The sequence below is a fragment of the Macrobrachium nipponense genome, chromosome 2, assembly GCF_015104395.2.
Source record: "Macrobrachium nipponense isolate FS-2020 chromosome 2, ASM1510439v2, whole genome shotgun sequence".
Classification (NCBI taxonomy): Eukaryota; Metazoa; Arthropoda; class Malacostraca; order Decapoda; family Palaemonidae; genus Macrobrachium; species Macrobrachium nipponense.
The window spans coordinates 126,082,348-126,101,899 of NC_087201.1; the positions used below are offsets into that span (position 1 = coordinate 126,082,348).

Sequence of the window (19,552 nt, forward strand, 5' to 3'; positions counted from 1 at the left end):
GTCATCCACGCTGGAAGCCTCAGGCCAGTCCATCCAATCCTTATCGGAGAGGATTGCTTAGGAGAACCTAGTGGCGGGTCTCCGAGACTCTATGGCAACTGGACAGCCTCAGTCCGGACAGGTAGTTCATCCCCTATCAATGCTGGACTCCTCAAAGCTGCCTCTTTCAAGAGTAACAACCCTTGGAGGTCAGCAGCATACACACCGTTCTCGGATGGTATGCTTACCATCGAGGGGTGCGGAACTCGAAGACTGGAAGACTTAGAGTTCCATCCTCTGGGACTCCAGTTTCCCTTCATTGGATATGCTCGTCTGACAGAAGACGTGATGGTGAGGGAGGATAAAATCCCTAAAGAACCTGTCATCTTCCCCAGGGAGCAAGCTCAACAAGCTTGGCTCCGGAGCTTGACTGAGTAGCAGTGCGTCAACACCAGGTTGACGGCTCATAAGAGCCCCTTTACCATCTTTGCGGTAAACGAAGAAACACCTACCCCGTGTCTATCCAAGGTGGCTTAGCTAACCATGCAAGCAGCCATGGAAGACAAACCAATGCCACAGCTCCGGGAAACAGATTTGCCTTCCATTCTGCTCCCCGGAAGCACAGACTGTTGGGTAGACGTACCTGCCACTTTTTCTGCAAGTAAGCTGGCGCCGGACTGTGGTAACACACTGTTCAGCGAGCGGCTTCCTAGACTTCCGGACAGCCTGATCAAGGCCGAGTATGACGCCAGATTGAGGCTGAGCAGGTCCCTCAACTCCACCACCATGTCGGAAATGACATCACTCATCTATGAAGATGACGCGTTGTTCAAAGTGCTCACAAAGTCATTGCTTCACACAGTACAGTGTGACTTGTATGATTTTGTGGTAGCAAGGCGGAACTGTAGGAAGTACGTTCTGACTGAAGCGTCCATTCGCCATGAGCCGAACAAACTAATTGGATCCTCCATCTGGGGAGCAAACCTCTTCCCCGACTCCGCCGTTAACGAGGTCTTGGCGGAGGCAGTGAGGGTGAGCCAGAGTCTGAAGATTCGCTGGGGACTCATTCCCAAAAGGAAATCCAAGTCTGCCGGAACGAATCCCAAGGGTAAGAAGAAGTTGAGGAAGTTCCAACCCTTCCAATCTTCTCAACCACAGACGATGGTCCAGGCGGTTCCGGTGGCTCAAATGAGTCAACCGTCAACATCAAAAGCACAACTGCAACAGCAGTTTGTGCTTCTGACTCAGCCATCTCAACAACCCCAGGCTTTGACTTCCTTCTCCGTTTCTCCGGCTTACAATGCTACCTTTGAAACCCAAGCATTTCAAGGGTATAAAAGGTTTACCAGAGGCAAGCCATGCCAGAGGAGCCTTCCGACACAGAGGTGGCGGAAGAGCCTCCAACCGAGGCAAAGGCTTCCGGGGAGCCCGTGGTGGCTGTCCATCCGCCAACCAGTGAGACTCCTCAGGTAGGAGGGAGGCTGTACCTTCCGACATCGGTGGGGGTTCAGCACCTTGGCCCAGAGTATGGTGACCAAAGGTCTGGGATGGAGCTGGATACAAGGTCCTCCTCCATCAAACACCTTTTACCAAAGACCAACAGCGAAACTGATAGAGTATACCCGAGAATTACTGAAAAAGAAGGGTAGTGTCACAAGTCAATAACTTTAAGTTTTAAGGGTGCTTGTTCAGCGTTCCAAAGAAGACTCGAACAAACTAAGAATAATCCTAGACTTGTCCCATCTAAACTCATTCATTCATTGCGACAAGATCCGAATGCTGTGGGGCCGTCATCACCTCTATAGATCTTACAGACGTCTACTATCATATCCCGATAGCAAGACACTTCCGCCCCATCCTAGGCTTCAGACTAGAAAGAAGGCTTATTCCTTCAAAGTAATGCCATTCGGGCTCAACATAGCGCCCAGAATATTTACGAAAATAGCGGAAACAGTAGTCCAGGAGTTAAGGACTCAAGGGGTAATGTTAGTTGCCTATCTGGACGATTGGCTCATTTGGGCCATAGACGTCGTAGAATGCTGCAAGGCAAGGGTCAAAGTGATAAAGTTCCTGGAACACTGAGGTTTCCAGATAAACAGGAACAAGTCCCGTCTAACTCCAGCACCACGTTTTCAGTAGTTAGGAATCCAATGGGACCTAAACTCGCACACTCTATCAATTCCACCGGTAAAACGGAGAGAAATAGCCAAGGCTACAAGACAATTTCTCAAAGACAAGCAGACGTCCCGGAGAAACCAGGAAAGAATCCTAGGTTTACTCCAGTTTGCATCAGTTACGGACGTAGTACTGAAGGCCAAGCTAAAAGATATAAATAGAGTTTGGCGATCGAGAGCGAACAGAAGATCCCGGGACAAAGTATCACACATCCCGGAGATCTTACGCAAGAGACTCCGCCCCTGGACAGAAGTCAAGAGTCTGTCGAAATCAGTACCTCTACAGTTTCCTCCGCCGGCCCTAGTAGTCCATATGGACGCCTCCTTGAGCGGCTGGGGCGGATACTCACAGTACAAGAAAGTACAGGGAACCTGGTCAGTGTCATTCCGCCAGCTACATATCAATGTACTGGAAGCTATGGCAGTATTTCTAACACTGAAGAAACTCTTACCAGCCAAGAAAATCCATATCAAGCTAGTATTGGACAGTGCAGTGGTAGTCCACTGCATAAACAGGGGAGGTTCCAAGTTGAGCCATGTAAACCACGTAATGATAGCCATATTTGCCCTAGCGGCCAGGAACAAATGGCACCTATCGGCCACTCACCTAGCGGGAGTAAGAAATGTAGTGGCCGACGCTCTGTCAAGGACTACTCCGCTGGAGTCGGAGTGGACCCTGGACGGAGGGTCATTCAAATGAATCTGCCAACAGATGCCCGGGCTCCAAGTGGACCTTTTTGCCACGGAATCAAACCACAAACTACCATGCTATGTGGCTCCCAACCTGGACCCTCTGGCTTATGCCACAGACGCTATGGCAATAGACTGGAATATCTGGAAAAGGATTTATCTCTTCCCTCCGGTGAACCTACTAATCAAGGTCCTGAACAAACTCAGGACTTTCAAAGGTCAGATCGCACTAGTAGCTCCCAACTGGCCCAAGAGCAATTGGTTCCCTCTACTAGTGGAATTGGGACTTCGGCCTCGACGGATTCCCAATCCCAAACTGACGCAGTTGATACAAACGCGGACTGTGTCTGCTTCCTCAGGAATTCAGAAAGCCCTAAATTTATGGACTTCATGAAGTTTGCGGCACAGAAAGATGCCAACATTGATCCTCAAAACATCCGGTTCCTAGAATCAGATAAACGAGAATCAACACTGCATCAATATGATTCAGCAGTGAAGAAGCTAGCCACCTTCTTGAAAGACACAGGAGCACAAACCATGACTACGAATCTGGCGATAACCTTCTTCAGAACCTTGTTCGAGAAAGGATTAGCAGCTAGTACTATTACTACAACCAAATCGGCACTAAAGAAAATATTCCAATTTGGATTTAATATTGATCTTGCAGATTTGTATTTTTCCTCTATTCCTAGGGCTTGTGCTAGACTTAGACCAATAGATAGACCTCAAACGGTCTCCTGGATATTAAGTGATGTCCTTAAGCTAGCTTCGGACACTGTTAATGAGTCATGTACTTATATAACGCTCCTAAGGAAAACATTATTCCTAATAAGTCTGGTCTTAGGAGCTAGAATATCTGAGCTGTCGGCCCTTTCTAGGGAACCAGACCATATTGAGTTCCTCCCATCAGGAGTATTATTACTTATGCCAGATCGTCAATTTTTGGCTAAAAACGAAGACCCACAAGGTAGGTGGGCCCCATGGAAAGTTGTTCCTCTTCCTCAGGATCTGTCCTTATGTCCAGTTAATTTGCTAAAAACCTATTTAAACAGAACCGCCATGAAAACTTCAGGACCCTTGTTTATTAGGGAAAATGGTGGAACCATCTCCCTAAAAGGAATCAGACTGCAGATTCTATATTTTATCAAACAAGCTAACCCGGAATCAATTCCACGAGCACATGATGTTAGGGAGGTAGCTACTTCAGTTAATTATTTTCAACACATGAACTTTGATGATCTCAAAAAGTATACAGGCTAGAAATCACCGACAGTATTTAAACGCCACTACCTAAAATCCTTAGAGGCCCTTAAATTCCCAGCAGTGGCAGTGGGGAACACAGTTTCCCCTGACACTGCATAGCATGGTAGTAACTAGTCTAAGTAGCCTATGTCTATCTCTCATCTCTCTCTCCTACCTGCCTCGCTAGCATTCTTGACCTTAGCTCAGTTGTTACTGGGTTGCACACTTTAATTTGATTTTCACCTGCATTGTATTATGATCTTTATTGTTGTACATATGGATATCTGGTGCAAAATTTTGTAAATAAATTCCTGTGTAGTAGTGTAGGATTCATTTAATGTTATATGTTGGGTTATACAACCCTATTAGTAGATAAGAACTGTAGTTTAACCCTATTACGCCAACTGGACGTATTTTACGTCGACATTTTTTGTCTCCCGTGTGCCGACTGGACGTATTTTAAGTCGACTTACAAAAGTTTTTTTTAAAATTCGCGAAAAATCGTTATAGGGCCTACCAGCCTAAAACTTTTGAATCACACGCCTTGAAGGATGCTGGGAGTTCACGGATCAAGGTGTTGTTTTGTTTACAATCGTTACGCAGGCGCGCAAGCGCGAATTTCTTTCTTGCCACACTAAAAAGTATCTGTGACACATCTCGGAAATTATTTTGTCACTTTGACATAATTTTTGTACCATTGTAAATTAGCCGTTACATGAAGTATTATATATGAAAATGTGCGCATTTTATGTAGAATACAACAAGAAAATACTCATGATTGTAGCTTTTATCAGTTTTGAGATATTTTTATATAAATAACAATAATTGCCAAAATTTCAACCTTCGGTCAACTTTGACTCTACCGAAATGGTCGAAAAACGCAATTGTAAGCTAAAACTCTTATATTCTAGTAATATTCAATCATTTACCTTAGTTTTGCAACTAATTGGAAGTCTTTAGCACAATATTTCGATTTATGGTGAATTTATGAAAAAACTTTTTCCTTACATCCACTCGGTAACTATTCCGAAAAAAATCATACATGCGATTGTGGTAATGTTTGCACCATTTTAAAATTAGCCGTTATATAAAGTTTTATATATGGAATGTGCACAATTTCATGCACAATACAACTAAAAATAAACCCATGGTTGTAGCTTTTATCAGTTTTGAGATATTTTCATATAAATATGATAATTGCCAAAATTTCAACCTTCGGTCAACTTTGACTCTACCGAAATGGTCCGAAAAAACGCAATTGTAAGCTAAAACGCTTATATTCTATTAATATTCAAGCATTTACCTTCATTTTGCAACAAATTGGGAGTCTCTAGCACAATATTTCGATTTATGGTGAATTTATGAAAAAATAAAATTTTCTTTACATCCGCGCGGTAACTCTTCCGAAAAAATCATACAAGAGATTGTGGTAATGTTTGCACCATTTTAAAATTAACCGTTACGTAAGTTTTATATATGAAAATGTGCACAATTTCATGTAGAATACAACAAAAAATAATTGAAGATTGTAGCTTTTCTCATTTTTGAAATATTTGCATATAAATCACGATAAATAGAAAAAAAAACCACGTTCGGTCAACTTTGACTCTACCGAAATGGTCCGAAAAACGCAATTGTAAGCTAAAACAAAACTTCTTACAGTAATATTCAGTCATTTATCTTCATCTTGAAACAAATTCGAAGTCTCTAGCAAAATATTTAGATTTATGGTGAATTTAAAAAAAAAAATCTATCCTTCCCTCCGCGCGCAGGAATTCCTCCGCCACAAATCTCCGAAATATGTATGTCCCATTCTCGGAATAATTTGCTCCGTTTCATATTAGGCATTTCATAGAGTTTTATATATGAAATGTGCGCAATTTCATGTAGAAATAAAACGAAAAATATTTGAATGTTGTAGCTTTTCTTATTTCCGAAATCAATTTGCAATGTATATATATAAAAAAATTCAACATTCGGTCAACTTTAACTCGTCAGATATGGTCGAAAACTGCAATTGTAAGCTAATACTCTTACAGTATAGTAATATTCAATCATTTGTCTTCATTTTGAAAGAAAATTGGAAGTCTCTAGGACAATATTTAGATTTATGGTGAATTTTTGAAAAAAAATATTTGTTTATGTCCGCGCGTTACGAATTCATGCATTATTTGTGATAATATTTTCTCTGTGTTGCTTTTATCGTTTTACAATGTGTTATATACCAAAATGATTGCAATTTAGTGTACATTACAACGAAAAAAAAAGTAACTTGTTACCTTTACCAGTTTTTGCACACAGCGCGAGTTTTGGATACAATTATATATGAAATTTCGTTTTTTGCACTATTCATATATCGCATTATTTCTATATGATATGATATTTTTTTTCATTTCTGATGATTCCATACTAAACTTCAGGCAATGACAAAAATAGGAGCCAAAAATGAACTCTTAATCTTGAAAACTAAGTGCGCTGTAAGTTTTTGAAAAAAATATTTTTTCCGCTTCCACGCTCACTCTGAAACCCCTCCGGCACACGGGAGACAATTTTTTATTTACCGCTCCGGCGTAAGAGGGTTAAGGATGTCATTAAAAATCTTCATAGTATTAAGGAAATTTATTAAGTAATGTAGATTGAATATCTGTTATTTAATAATATCTAATAATTATACAGGTTTCAATTTCCTTACAGTAATTTATCTACACTAACTTTCCAAGCTGGTGGGGCCAATTCTCTGTTATGATTTCACGGAGCGACACAGGGTAGGCCCAGAAAAGGGATTTTGACAAAGGAAAAATCTATTTCTGGGCAGTGACCTGTGTCACCCAGTGAAACCCACCCTCTAATTTCCACACCCTGATCTGGCCCAAGCTTGGGTGCTATCTACAGGAATGGTAAACAAAGCGCTAGCTGTAGCAGTAGTGGGTAGCGGGGGCCTAGAACAGCTCCTCTTATACGAGGGATATTGAGAAAGGAAGAAGACTAAATGGCAGGGGACCTCTGGTAGTGGTTACACTCGCCCCACATACCATACCGACACCTTAAATAAAGGTGAGCGAACCAGAATATTCTGGCATTACCATATAGCTTTTTTCTCTGGTATATTTAGCAATATTTATACCTAGAAATGAGTGCTAAAGGAACCATATCACTGGGCGACACAGGTCACTGCCTAGAAATAGATTTTTCCTTTGTCAAAATCCCTTTTTTCGACCATTTCAGTTGAGTCAAAATTGACCGAAGGTTGAAATTTTGACACATCGTTATTTATATGAAAATATTTCAAAACTGATAAAAGCTACATCCATGGGTTGTTTTTTGTTATTTGACATGAAATTGCGCACATTTTCATATATAAAACTTTATGTAATGGCTAATATAAAATGGTGCAAACATTACGACAATCTGACGAAAGAATTTCTGATTTTTTCGGCAGGGTTACCACACAAATGTAAGGAAAAAGTTTTTTTTTTCAAAAATTCACCATAAATTGAAATATTGTGCTAGAGACTTCCAATTTGTTGCAAAATGAAGGTAAATGATTGAATATTACTAGAATGTAAGAGTTTGAACTTACAATTGCGTTTTTCGACCATTTCGGTTGAGTCAAAGTTGACCGAAGGTTGAAATTTTGCACTTATTGTTATTTATATGAAAATATTTCAAAACTGATAAAAGCTACAAACATGGGTTGTTTTTTGTTATATTTTACATGAAATTGCGCACATTTTCATATATAAAACTCTATGTAACGGGTAATATAAAACAGTGCAAAAATTATGACAAAGTGACAAAATAATTTCTGAAATGTGTCGCTGATGCTTTTTAGTGCGAGAAGAAAAAAATTCGCGCTTGCGCTACTGGGTAACAATTGTAAACAAAACAATGCCTTAATCCGTGAGCTCCCAGCATCCACCAAGGCGCGTGATTCAAAAGTTTTCGCCTAGTAGGCCTGTAACTATTTTTCTGCAAATTTAAAAAAAAACTTTTTTTTTTTGTTGACGTACTATACGTCAGTTCGGCACCCGAGAGACAATTTTCGTCGACGTTTAATACATCCAATCAGTGTTAGAGGGTTAAGCACCCAACAGACAATTTTCGTCAACGTAAAATACATCCATTAGACGTTTAAGGGTTAATAGTAAGGGCATGACAGTATATTTATCTATTATTGAATTTGACATTTACGCTTAGACTTTAGGAGAATTTACCCAGTACAGGCAGTCCCCGGGTTACGACGGGTTTGGCTTACGACGTTCCGAGGTTAAGGCACTTTTCAATTATATTCATCAGAAATTATTTCCAGGGTTACGACGCATGTTCCAGGGTTATGACACCAAAAATGCAAAATAATAAATATTTGAAGTTTTTTTATGCAAAATGCAATAAGAATGCAGTTTACATAGTTTTTAATGCACCCAAAGCATTAAACGTAAGCTTTTCTCAGGATTTTTGATGATGTTCCGGCTTACGACGATTTTCAGGTTACAACGCGTCTCAAGAACGGAACCCCTGTCGTAACCCGGGGACTGCCTGTATTCTCCTTTTCATTTGCCTACTTCACTCACTTCTCAGACAAAGAAAGAGGATGTGTGTGTGTGTTCACTAGTTTTCCCGAGTGCATGGCCCTCCAAGGGAGCTTTGCATCTACTGTATGTGATGGAGAGACCTCTCACCATCCCAACAGTGGCACAGGATGAGAGAGAGGTTCGAGCCGAGCAACTGACTTGCCTTTTCTGCCAATGCGTCGGGCACGGGAGTGCTTGTTTGTGCTTGGTAGTTTCCCATCTAGTTTTGCGATTCTGAGGAATTGTACACCTGGAGAAGCAGAGAAGCCAAGGAGGCATGGGTTCTCTCATGGCTCTTCCCAACCTTTGGGTTTGGGTACAAAATCACTTGTCCTTGGGCTTGTGTTTCAGGAGCTGCAGGAGTGAAAGCTGCAGGCTCGCATTCCTGTCACCTGTCTAGAGGTTCGCCCCAAGACAGGTGCTGTGTAGGGTTCTCGTTTGCTAGTTTTCCCAAGTGTGGGGCCCTCCAAGGGGCCCGCTCATCTGTTGTTAATGACGAAGAGACCTTTCACCGTCTCAACAGTGGCACAGGACGAGAGAAGGGATTGAGCTGCACAAGTGACTTGTCCTTTTCTGCCAACGGATTGAGCACTCCTGTGGGGTCTCGCATTTTGGGTGGCTCGAGTGCATATTCTGTTGAATCGCACTCTTGATTCAGTCTTAAATGCTTGCATTTAAGACTGGTTCTATGCCTGTTCCTCCTCGACTTCTATGGAGTGGTAAGAAGGACCTTTCCCGATGATCGTCTGACGAAATTTGGGAGTCTTGTCAAGCGCTTGAATTCCTTGGAATTTCTGGCACACTCTGAGTGTTTTGGTATGCATACATAGAGTTTTCACTTCCTCTAGCAGCCTCTAGTTGTGCATGTTTTTCTTCCTTCTTATGTAGCTCCGTTGGCTACATAGGAAATGATCATGCATCCAGATACTGACCTTGGCTTAGCTTAACTGTTCTGATTGTTTTCTGTGGCTACTGTCACTGCTCTCCTCCTCCATATAATTAGTACAGTACATATATGGATAATGCTTGTGCAAGACAATGACTGAAAATAATTCTGTTGGCCACAAGAGGACTGATAGCTTATGGATAAATGAGTTTTGGATTCAAGGCCTTGCACTCTACACAGAATCTTGAGCTTATTTGTAAATGCTGTGGCTTTCTTGTTTACCTCATGATAGGGTGGAATGGAATGGAATATGGAATTTAGGCTTGTTCAAGTACAGTATGTGAAAAATACAATTTGTTTATTAATAATGTTAGAGGTGATATTTGGATTGCAGGTGATTTTTATTCACAGTGCAATACTGATTTTCACTATTTCTGTATTGTGGTTCCATCAAGCATAAGTGCTTATGGCATGCACCACTTAACCAATTACACACCCATCTTTTAATCCTCTCTATCCAGAAATTTAATTTTCATTTTTAAAGATCACACTTCACAGAATCTTTGCAGGGCAAAAGTGATCTCCCAGTGTTTCTCATATTTGTGTTCCTCATAGAGCATTGTTTTTGGAGTTCAACTTTCATTACTTCCTTGAAACCTGAAACCCTGTGCAAAAAAGTCCTTCCATACTTATACTTTGTTTAACAGTCTTGTAAAAATTATCCCTATTCAAGCTCTTCACTTTTGGCATACTAGACTATCCTAAGGATGTTTTCAAGAAGCTGCATTAGATTTTAATCACTGAAACCCCCATGTAGATAGTGATGTGCTTTAAAAGGAAAGTAATAAATGAAGCTTAGGGATTATAGATATATTGTAATTTTATAGTATTATGCATCATGAAGTAGCACTACATTTTGTAATTTGGTATACTGATGAATATAAACTTTTGTATTTTTAGGTCTATTTATCATCTCACAATGCTGGCAGTACCACATCTTATTGAAACAAAAGGCAATGTAGTGAACATCTCAAGTGTGAATGGCATCAGATCTGTAAGTAAAGCATGTATAACATTAACCTTTTAATTTTTGTACATGAACTTTCCTGTCAGATATATACTTAGCTATAGTCTCCGACGTTCCCGACAGAATTTCAAATCTCGCGGCACACGCGACAGGTAGGTCAGGTGGTCTACCTTACCCGCCGCTGGGTGGCGGGTGTATGAACCAATCCCCCTTTCCTGTCAGATTTTCTCTGTCGCCGGGAACGACAACAACTGTTGTGGTTTCCTCTCGATAGATATTTTCGATTCTTTGCCTGGAGATCATTTTGGATTTTTTGGTGACGTATTCGCTGTGTTTGGCTTGGCATACGCTGTTTGTGGACTGGTTTTTGACTTTGCGCTGGATTTTTCTTGAACATGTCTGATTTAGATACAATAACTAAGACTCCTGTTTTGTTTAGGGTATGTTCGATTGAAGGTTATAAGGTGAGGTTGCCGAAAGCTTCGGTTGACCCTCACACTGTATGTATGAAATGCAGGGGGAATGAGTGCGCTTTTAGTAACCCTTGTAAGGAATGTGAGGGACTGAATGAAGATGAATACAAGGCTCTTTCTTCATACATTAGGAAGTTGGAACGGGATAGAGTTCGTAAAGCGTCCTCTAGGAGTTCTAGTAGGTTTAGAGTGAGTGAATTTGAATCTGACCCTAACATTAATGTAGAATTAGAACCTCCTTCCCAGGTTTCAGCCCCTGCTCCCCGCGCCGAAGCCGAAGATTCGTCTTCGGAGGCGGCGGCTTTAAAGGCTACGATTCAGTCGATGGAAAAGAAGATTCGCCTGTTAGAGCAAGGTAAGAGTGAGAGTGTTGGTGATCAGTGCAGTGTCCCCAGTGTTGTGGAGGGTGCGTCTGACCGGCTCCTTAGTGCCTCCAGGCCTAGACCTCTTCCAGACTCTCAGTTCCAGTGGAGGAGGAAAGTCGAAAGCCGCAGGAGGGCTAGGGAGAGCCCCCACCGGTCAGGCGTCCCCTCGGCAGATCCTGAAGTACGCTCCCAGGCTGCCTCGGATCGTCTCAAGAAGGAGATCCTGCGTCAGTGTTTCTCCTCTTCTTCTTCGCCATCACTGAAGCGCGGCTGGAACTCCCTGGATGCGTCGCGCCTGTTGAAGAGGGCTTGGAAGGTGCCCTTCAGTCCTTTGGCTTCCAGCCCGGAAGTCTTCCCTGAAGAGGCTTCTTTGGAAGTGAAGAGGCCCAGGAGATCCTGTGATCGCTCGTCTTCTCACGCCCCTCGCTCTGCGGCTGCTTCGGAGAAAGACCCTGTGGATTTGCCTACTAGAGTACTTGCGGGACTCCAGGCTCAGACAGATCTCGGCCCTGGCGGACTCTCTGGCTTTAAGATCTCGTAGGAGAAAGGACGTATCTCTTCCGGTCAAGAGATCTAGACACCTTTCTTCAGAGGATCCCTCTCCTCGTCGTATGCGATCTCCTTCGTATGGGGAGGTTTCGGCCAAGCGTAGGAGCTCACGCGAGTGGCCCCACTCACCTGGCTCTCGCTCAACATCGTCAAGGCGCCAGACTTTGGGCAGGCACTCTTTGGATGGCGACGACTTTTCTCCGGATAGGCTCCCCGCTTCTGGTAGGCGCTCCTCTCCTGCTCTTCTTGCGTCCTCTAGTGTGCGTCCTAGCGGAGAGAGGCGCTCGGGGCAGAACAGGCTCCTTTCGTTGACTCCCTCTCATCGGTCTTCTCCTCAGCATCTCCGAGAACCTAGAAGGCGCCCTTCTCCGAGTAGGCGCTCGTCACCTGGCTGCCACTCTCCTCGCGCTTCGGATCTTGTGTCGAGTAGGCGCTTTTCTCCTGTGAGTTGCTCCTCTCCCTTCAGACGTCAAGAGTCTGGTAGGAGCCGTGCGCCTGGTAGGCATCCTTCTTCTGGAAGCTGCTCTCCTGTGGATAGGCGCCAAGAGCCTCGAGTTCACCGTTCTCCTAGTAGGCGCTCGTCGTGCACGAGGCGCCCTACTCCTGACCGTTCTCCGCTTGGCAGGCATCAAGAGCCTTTCAAGTGCCCTGCTCCTAGCAGCTGCTCCTCACGATAGGCGCCAGGATTCTAACAGGCGCTCTCCCTCTTGTAAGCGCCCTGTTGATGGACTCGGTTTTTCACGTGGTAGGAGCCCTGCCTCTCCTTCAGTCAAGATTTCGTCTACCTCGAAGAGGGAGTCCGATCTTAGGCAGGCCAGGTCGGATAGGCGTTCTTCATTTTCGTCTCGCCGTTCACCTGTTGATTTGACTTCTCCTGTGAGACGGCATTCTCCAACCTCACGCTCTGCTCCTGCAAGGACCTCTTCGTCTTCAAAGGATCCTCCACGCTCTCCTCTGCAAGAAGTCCATGATGGTTCGGATGAAGAAACGAATACTACGGCAGCAGTTTCTTCTTACTAGAAGCTAACAGAGCTTCTACTTCAAGAGTTTGGGGATTCCCTTAGCCCTACTGCTCCTCCTTCTCCGCACTCGTTGTTTTCCACGGCAAAGACAACGAAGGGATCGTCTTGCGTGAGAATGAAGCCGACCCTATCCATGAAGAAGGCGCTTAGGAGTTTTGGTTCTTGGATGCTCTCCAAAGAGGATGCAGGGGAAAAAAAAAAAAACCCCCAAAACGGTGTTCGCCTTCCCACGCCTCGAAGCTATCCGGACGTACTGCTTTTGGTACGAGACAGGAGAGCCCTTGGGGCTGAGTCTACCGTCCTCGGCTGATGCAGACTTTTCGGCGTTGGTAGATGCCACGAGGAGATCGGCTCTTAACTCAGCCAAAACGACTTGGGCTATGAACGAGATCGACCACATTCTGAAAGGTATGTTCAGAGTGCTCGAAGTCTTCAACTTCTTCGATTGGTCGCTGGGAGTCCTGGCTAAGAAGACGCAAGTGCCAGAGTCTTTCTCACCGGAAGACCTTCATTGCGTATTATCCTGCATGGATAAATCCGTTAGAGACGGAGCGAGCGAAATCGCTTCCTTGTTTTGTGGGGCGGGAATTGTAAGAAGAGATCTGTTTTATTGCTCCCTTCTTGACGAAGTCCGTCTCTCTGCTCAGAGGTCTTCGTTACTGTTTTCTCCACTCTCACCGCTCAACTGTTTCCCAAGCAACTGATTCAAGATATCTCGAGATCCCTTTCAGCAAAGGCCACGCAGGACCTTCTGGCCCAGTCGGCGAGGAAGCCTCGTCCCTCCTTCACTGCCAAGACGAGAAAGGAGAAGTCAGGTGCTCAGGAACCCTTTCGAGGGGCTTCTTCCTCCAGACCCGCTTCGTTTAGGGAACGTAGACCCAATAGAAGAGGAAAGAGTTTCTCTAAGTCAGTCAAGACTTCTAAATAAGATACAAGTCCTTCAGACAAAGGGGGCGCCAGGCTTTTAGGATTTGCAGAAGTCTGGGCCCAGAAAGGGGCGAATTCATGGACCCTATCAATCGTGAAGAGAGGTTACCTCATCCCTTTCACCTCAAGACCTCCCTTGACGACCATCCCAAGGGGAGTTGACGGCCAAGTACAGGGACCCCATCATGAACCAGGCCCTCCAACTAGCAGATGATCAGATGCTGGAGAAGGAGGCAATCGAACTAGTGACAGACCATCATTCAGCAGGCTTCTACAACCGCCTTTTCCTAGTTCCGAAATCCTCAGGGGGATGGAGACCGGTGTTGGACGTAAGCGCCCTGAACTTCTTCGTAGAAAAGAAGAAGTTTACGATGGAGACCACTTCTTCGGTGCTGGCAGCGCTGCATCCAGGGGACTGGATGGTGTCCTTGGACTTACAGGACGCTTACTTCCACGTACCGATCCATCAAGGAAGTATCTCAGATTCATGATGGGGGGAAGAATACTCCAATTCAGGGCTCTGTGCTTCGGCCTCTTGACGGCCCCCCAAGTGTTCACGGGGATCTTGAGGAATGTAGCTCAATGGCTTCATTTGGAAGGGGTGAGGATATCCCTGTACCTCGACGATTGGCTTATAAGGGCCAATTCGAAAGATCGTTGTCTGAACGACTTACAGAAACCTTGGAATTGACAAGCTCGTTGGGACTTCTGGTCAATTTCCAGAAGTCATGTTTAGTGCCCGAACAAGAGTGTGTTTATCTGGGGATCCGGATGAACTCTCAGAGTTTTCGGGCTTTTCCATCTCAGGAAAGGATAGCCCGGGGACTCGAGAAAGTAACAGCCTTCTTAGGGAAAGAAGTATGCACAGCGAGGGAGTGGATGAGTTTGCTGGGGATGCTCTCCTCGCTGGAGCAATTTGTTTCCCTAGGAAGGTTGCACCTGAGACCTCTCCAATTCTTTCTTCATCAGAATTGGAGTTGTCGTTCTCAGGATTTGACGTTCTCCCTGTCCATACCTCAGCAAATCAAGGAGGAACTAGTATGGTGGGCAGATCCCAACAAGTTTGTGCAGGGACTGTCTCTGCAATCCCAGAACCCCAACCTAGTGTTGTTCTCCGACGCGTCAGAGACAGGTTGGGGGGCGACTCTGTGTCAGGTACCTGGGGGGGGGTGGGGGGGGGGGGGGGGGGGGTGGGGGGGGGGGGGGGGGGGACCAGGTGTCCTGGCATATCAACCAGGAAAGAATTGATGGCCGTGTGGTTGGCTCTGAAAGCTTTCGAATTCAACGTCAGACTCCGTAGTGCAGATCAACTCGGACAACAACACAGCTCTGGCATACATCAGGAAGCAGGGGGGGACGCATTCCTTCTGTCTGTACGAAACAGCAAGAGATCTTCTTCTGTGGGCCGAAGAAAGAGAATCAAGCTTCTCACCAGATTTGTGGCAGGGCAATGGGAGAGAGGAATGTGAGAGCAGATCTCCTCAGCAGGAAAGATCAGGTCCTTCCCACGGAGTGGCCACTTCATCAGATGTATACCAGAGCCTTTGGAAGTTGTGGGGCAGGCCGCACACAGACCTCTTTGCCACATCAAGAAATACGAGACTGGATCTTTACTGCTCTCCCATCTCGGATCCAGGGGGCAATAGGGATCGATGCACTTCTTTTCGACTGGAAGGGGCTCGATGTGTAACGCGTTTCCCCCCTTCAAGATTCTGGGGATAACGCTCAAAAAGTTCGCAGAGTCAGATTCAACGAGGATGACATTAATCGCTCCCTTTTGGCCGGCCCAAGAATGGATCACAGAGGTACTGGAATGGGTAGTGGACCTTCCAAGATCGCTCCCCTTAAGGAACGATGTACTCAGACAACCCCACTTCGACAGGTATCACAAAAATCTCCCCGCTCTCAGTCTGACTGGCTTCAGACTGCCCAAAGTCTGGTCAGAGCGAAAGGCTTTTCAACGACGGCTGCTAAAGCAATCGCAAGAGCTAGGAGGTCTTCCACCTTACGAGTATACCAGTCGAAGTGGGATGTCTTCAGACGGTGGTGCAAGAGGAATAACGTTTCCTCTTCCAGTGCCTCTGACCCAGATTGCGGATTTCTTACTGTTTCTTAAGCAAGAATGTGGTCTGGTGGTATCAACCATTAAGGGATACCGCAGTATGTTGGCAGCGGTTTTTAGACACAGAGGCCTCAATATCTCATAAAATAAAGACCTGCATGACCTTATTAGGTCTTTTGAAACAACTAAGAAGCATTCACCTAAAACACCGAACTGGAATCTGGACATGGTTCTTCAGTTTCTCGGATCTTCTAGATTTGAACCCCCTGGTTCAGCCTCGTTCAAGGATCTGACAAAGAAGGCTCTTTTCCTTATGGCTCTAGCATCCGCCAAGAGGGTGAGTGAGCTTCAAGCAATTGAGGGCAATGTTGGATTTAAAGAAGAGTCTATGGTTTGTTCTTTCCTCCCTGGATTCCTGGCAAAGAACGAGAACCCATCAAATCCATGGCCCAGAAGCTTCGAAATTCGTGGATTATCTTCTCTTGTAGGGGAAGAGCCTGAGAGAACTCTTTGCCCGGTGAGGATTTTAAAATATTATCTCAAGAGAAAAGAGCAACTTAGGCCAATCAAGAGGTCCTTTGGTGCTCCGTAAAGGACCCCACTCGACCTCTATCGAAGAACGCTCTGTCCTTCTTCTTAAGAAGCCTTATAAAAGAAGCACATGTATCTTGCAATGAGAATCATTTTAAGCTTCTTAAGGTGAAGGCCCACGAAGTGAGAGCCATCGCAACTTCGCTGGCTTTTAACAAAAAATGTCTGTGCGGAACCTTATGGAGGCAACATTCTGGAGATGCCACTCGGTTTTCGCAAACCACTACTTGCGTGATGTAAAAATCACTTATGACAAATGCTTCGCCTTGGGCCCTTACATATTGGCGGATTCGGTGCTGGGCCAGGGAGCTGGAACTTATCCTTGTTAGGCTTATATATTGTTTTTACCCTATGTTTTGTATTTGTTGGTTATGGTTGTCTGAAAGAGGATGCAGGGAGGCATCTCTTTCTGTCGTAGTACTAACCCTAGTTAGTTTGGTTAGGTGGTCTGATGAGTTTTGGCTCCTTGCGGTAGTATTGGTGAGGATCTGTTAAGTAAGCGGACGAGTTCCCTTTGACAGGATCCGACTTGGATTCTACCACACAAGGGGATCAGATATCCTGGTGGTAGATCCGAGAGTCTTTCAGCAACAGGTCACGTCCCTACTGTAGCTCTCCAGGCAATGCAGACTCAGAGACAGTATCAATGAAGTCTTCTGCTGAACAGGTAAGAACCAAGGTTGTTTCCGATACGTAATACAAACCATCGGTCCTTTAACAATAGGAAGTAGCTAGCGGCAGCTGGAACGGTCGTAAGCTTCGAACAAGGGGAGAACGGTAGTTAACTGCTTGCGCGCGACTGGGAGGTAAACAAATCACTTTTGCTTTCGGCCGGAGCGGTGTGAAGGACGTGTTCGTCATCGCTCTCTGCCCGCTTCATCGTCGTATGCTTTGTTTATATTGTGTTTTTTCTACTAATGGTTTTGTTTGACTTGAAAATGAAACTGTAAGTACACTGTTTTCATTTTCATTACTTAATTATGAACCAACATGGAGCTATCGCCGTAGATGCGGCGATTTCCTCTCTTTTCATGAATTGAACCCTTGAATTATGTCTCGGTGCCGAGGGCGGGCGCGCTCGCGCCGAGTCATGTATTTTGGGCGAAAGTGTGTAATTGAAAAATGTAAGTACTTTTTTCATTATATTTTTGCCCTGTGCGTTCGTTACCGAGAGCGTGATTGCGCTCGGCACGAGCCTTTTATTTGGTATGATAAAATGCAATGAAAGTGGATTCGCAATTGCAGTATTCTTTTCATTTTCATTTATTTATTTGCATAAAATTTAATTGGATCAATTTTCGCTCTTACCCGTGGGAATTGATCCTTACGATTATTTTCTGTGAAAGTGAAAATCGCAAGTGCAGTATTCTGTTTCATTTTCATATATATTTTATGATAACATCATATTATTTGGATCAAGTTTCCGCTCTTACCCGGGAATTGATCTTTTCCCCTTTAAGTTCTATGAAGTGAATCGCAAGGGCAGTATTCTGTTTCATTTTCATATTACTTTTCACTGCTGTGCGGGGGTAGGGGAAGCGAAGGTCTGCCAGGAAGTCGTAGGAAACGCTCTCCCACAACTCCCTTGGTATCCGATTCTTCGTCTTCCTTCCTGACCCCCCGCTCAGCTTCCTCGTTGTATTTTGTATTTGGCTCTTCCTTACGTTCGGGGTGGGGGATGTCTTCCCCCCGTGCTTGAGGGAACCCCTCTTACTAATCTATCTATGATACCGCAGGTGCTACATCCATGGGAGACGACCTTGGACAGGTATGGACCACCGCGCGGCAGGGCGTGCCTAGCATCCACGGGCTGCTGCAGCGTCTAGCGAGGTCCTGGGGGTGGTCTCCACTACTACCACGGCCGCTCATGCTGCTCCCCCCCCCGCCTGGTCTACACTCCCCATGCTGTGTCGGTGACGCCGTCTGCCGTACTAGGGCCGCCGCCGTACCGAGGGGGGGTTGCCGCCGCCGCCTGTTTTCTTCGTGTTGCCTGCCCCAGACTTTCCGCTGTTCCAGCAGCTCGCCCTGGACCGGCCGCCAGTACCCAGGTTCCCGCTGGCTGCCGATGATTCCTACGAGGCGATCGCTGGGCCTGCCGTACCTGCCGCTGATGTGATTCCTGCTACTGATGTGATTCCCGCTGTTGGCTTGGCTGTCCCTTCTGGGTCTACCGCTGCCGCTGTTCCTGCCGCTCCTGAGCTGGTTGCTGTTCCTGTCGCTCCTGGTTCCTGAGCCTGTCCATGCTGGTCCTGCCCACGGTGTGTCTTCCCCAGTCCCAGGTCCTTCCGGACAGGTGCATCTGGGCTGGTTGCTTCGGCAATAGCCCCGGCTCCGGCCTGGATGGAGGACCTGACGACTGGTCCTGCGTGAGCTGACGACGAGGAAGAGGAAGAGGAAGCTGTCATCTTGCGTCTTCATCGTCTGCTGCTGGCTTCTTCCCCTTCGACTTCTAAGGCCCATAAGCCGAAGAAGAAGAGGGCGGGTGGCCGTTCCCCCCTAAGAAGTCTCCTTCGGGAACTTCTAAGGGCCCGTCCCTCCCCGGTGGGACGGGGGTCCTTCTGCTGGTCCTCCTGCTCCTTCGGGAGCGGGGCGGCCCGTCTCCCCTTCCGTAAGGAAGAGATGGACGGGGACCAGAGGAGTATCGGTTAGCTCTGGTACTTCCTCGCTCGCGGCGATGCCACTACGCCAGGTTCCGGCTCGGTCTCTCGTTCGCGAGAGATCCCGAGTGTACGTTCTCCCTCGGGAGACCGTGCAGCCAAGTTTCGGCGCCAGAGTTCGCTCGGCGCCAAGACGCGGCACGGAGCAGAAGGCTGGGTGAGACCGCTCAGGTGACTCTCGCCAGGCCAGCGGCCACTCTTGCAGCGACCAGGTGGTAACCCGGGTTTTCCCCCCTAAGAAGTCTCCTTCGGGACCTTCTAAGGGCCCGTCTCGCTCCGGCGATTCGGGGAGCTCTTCTGCTGGTCCTCCTGCTCCTCCCCGGGAACAGGTGGGCCC

At 45.9% G+C, this 19,552-nt stretch overlaps 1 protein-coding gene across 1 annotated transcript in view; it reads left to right on the forward strand.

Annotated features, from left to right (window-relative positions):
- LOC135220977 (3-oxoacyl-[acyl-carrier-protein] reductase FabG-like) overlaps window positions 1-19,552 on the forward strand; it is a 218,272-nt gene that overhangs the window by 88,376 nt on the left and 110,344 nt on the right. Inside the window, exon 4 of the mRNA XM_064258663.1 lies at window positions 10,503-10,596. Coding sequence (XP_064114733.1) covers window positions 10,503-10,596 — 94 coding nt within the window. The remainder of the gene's footprint in view (window positions 1-10,502; window positions 10,597-19,552) is intronic.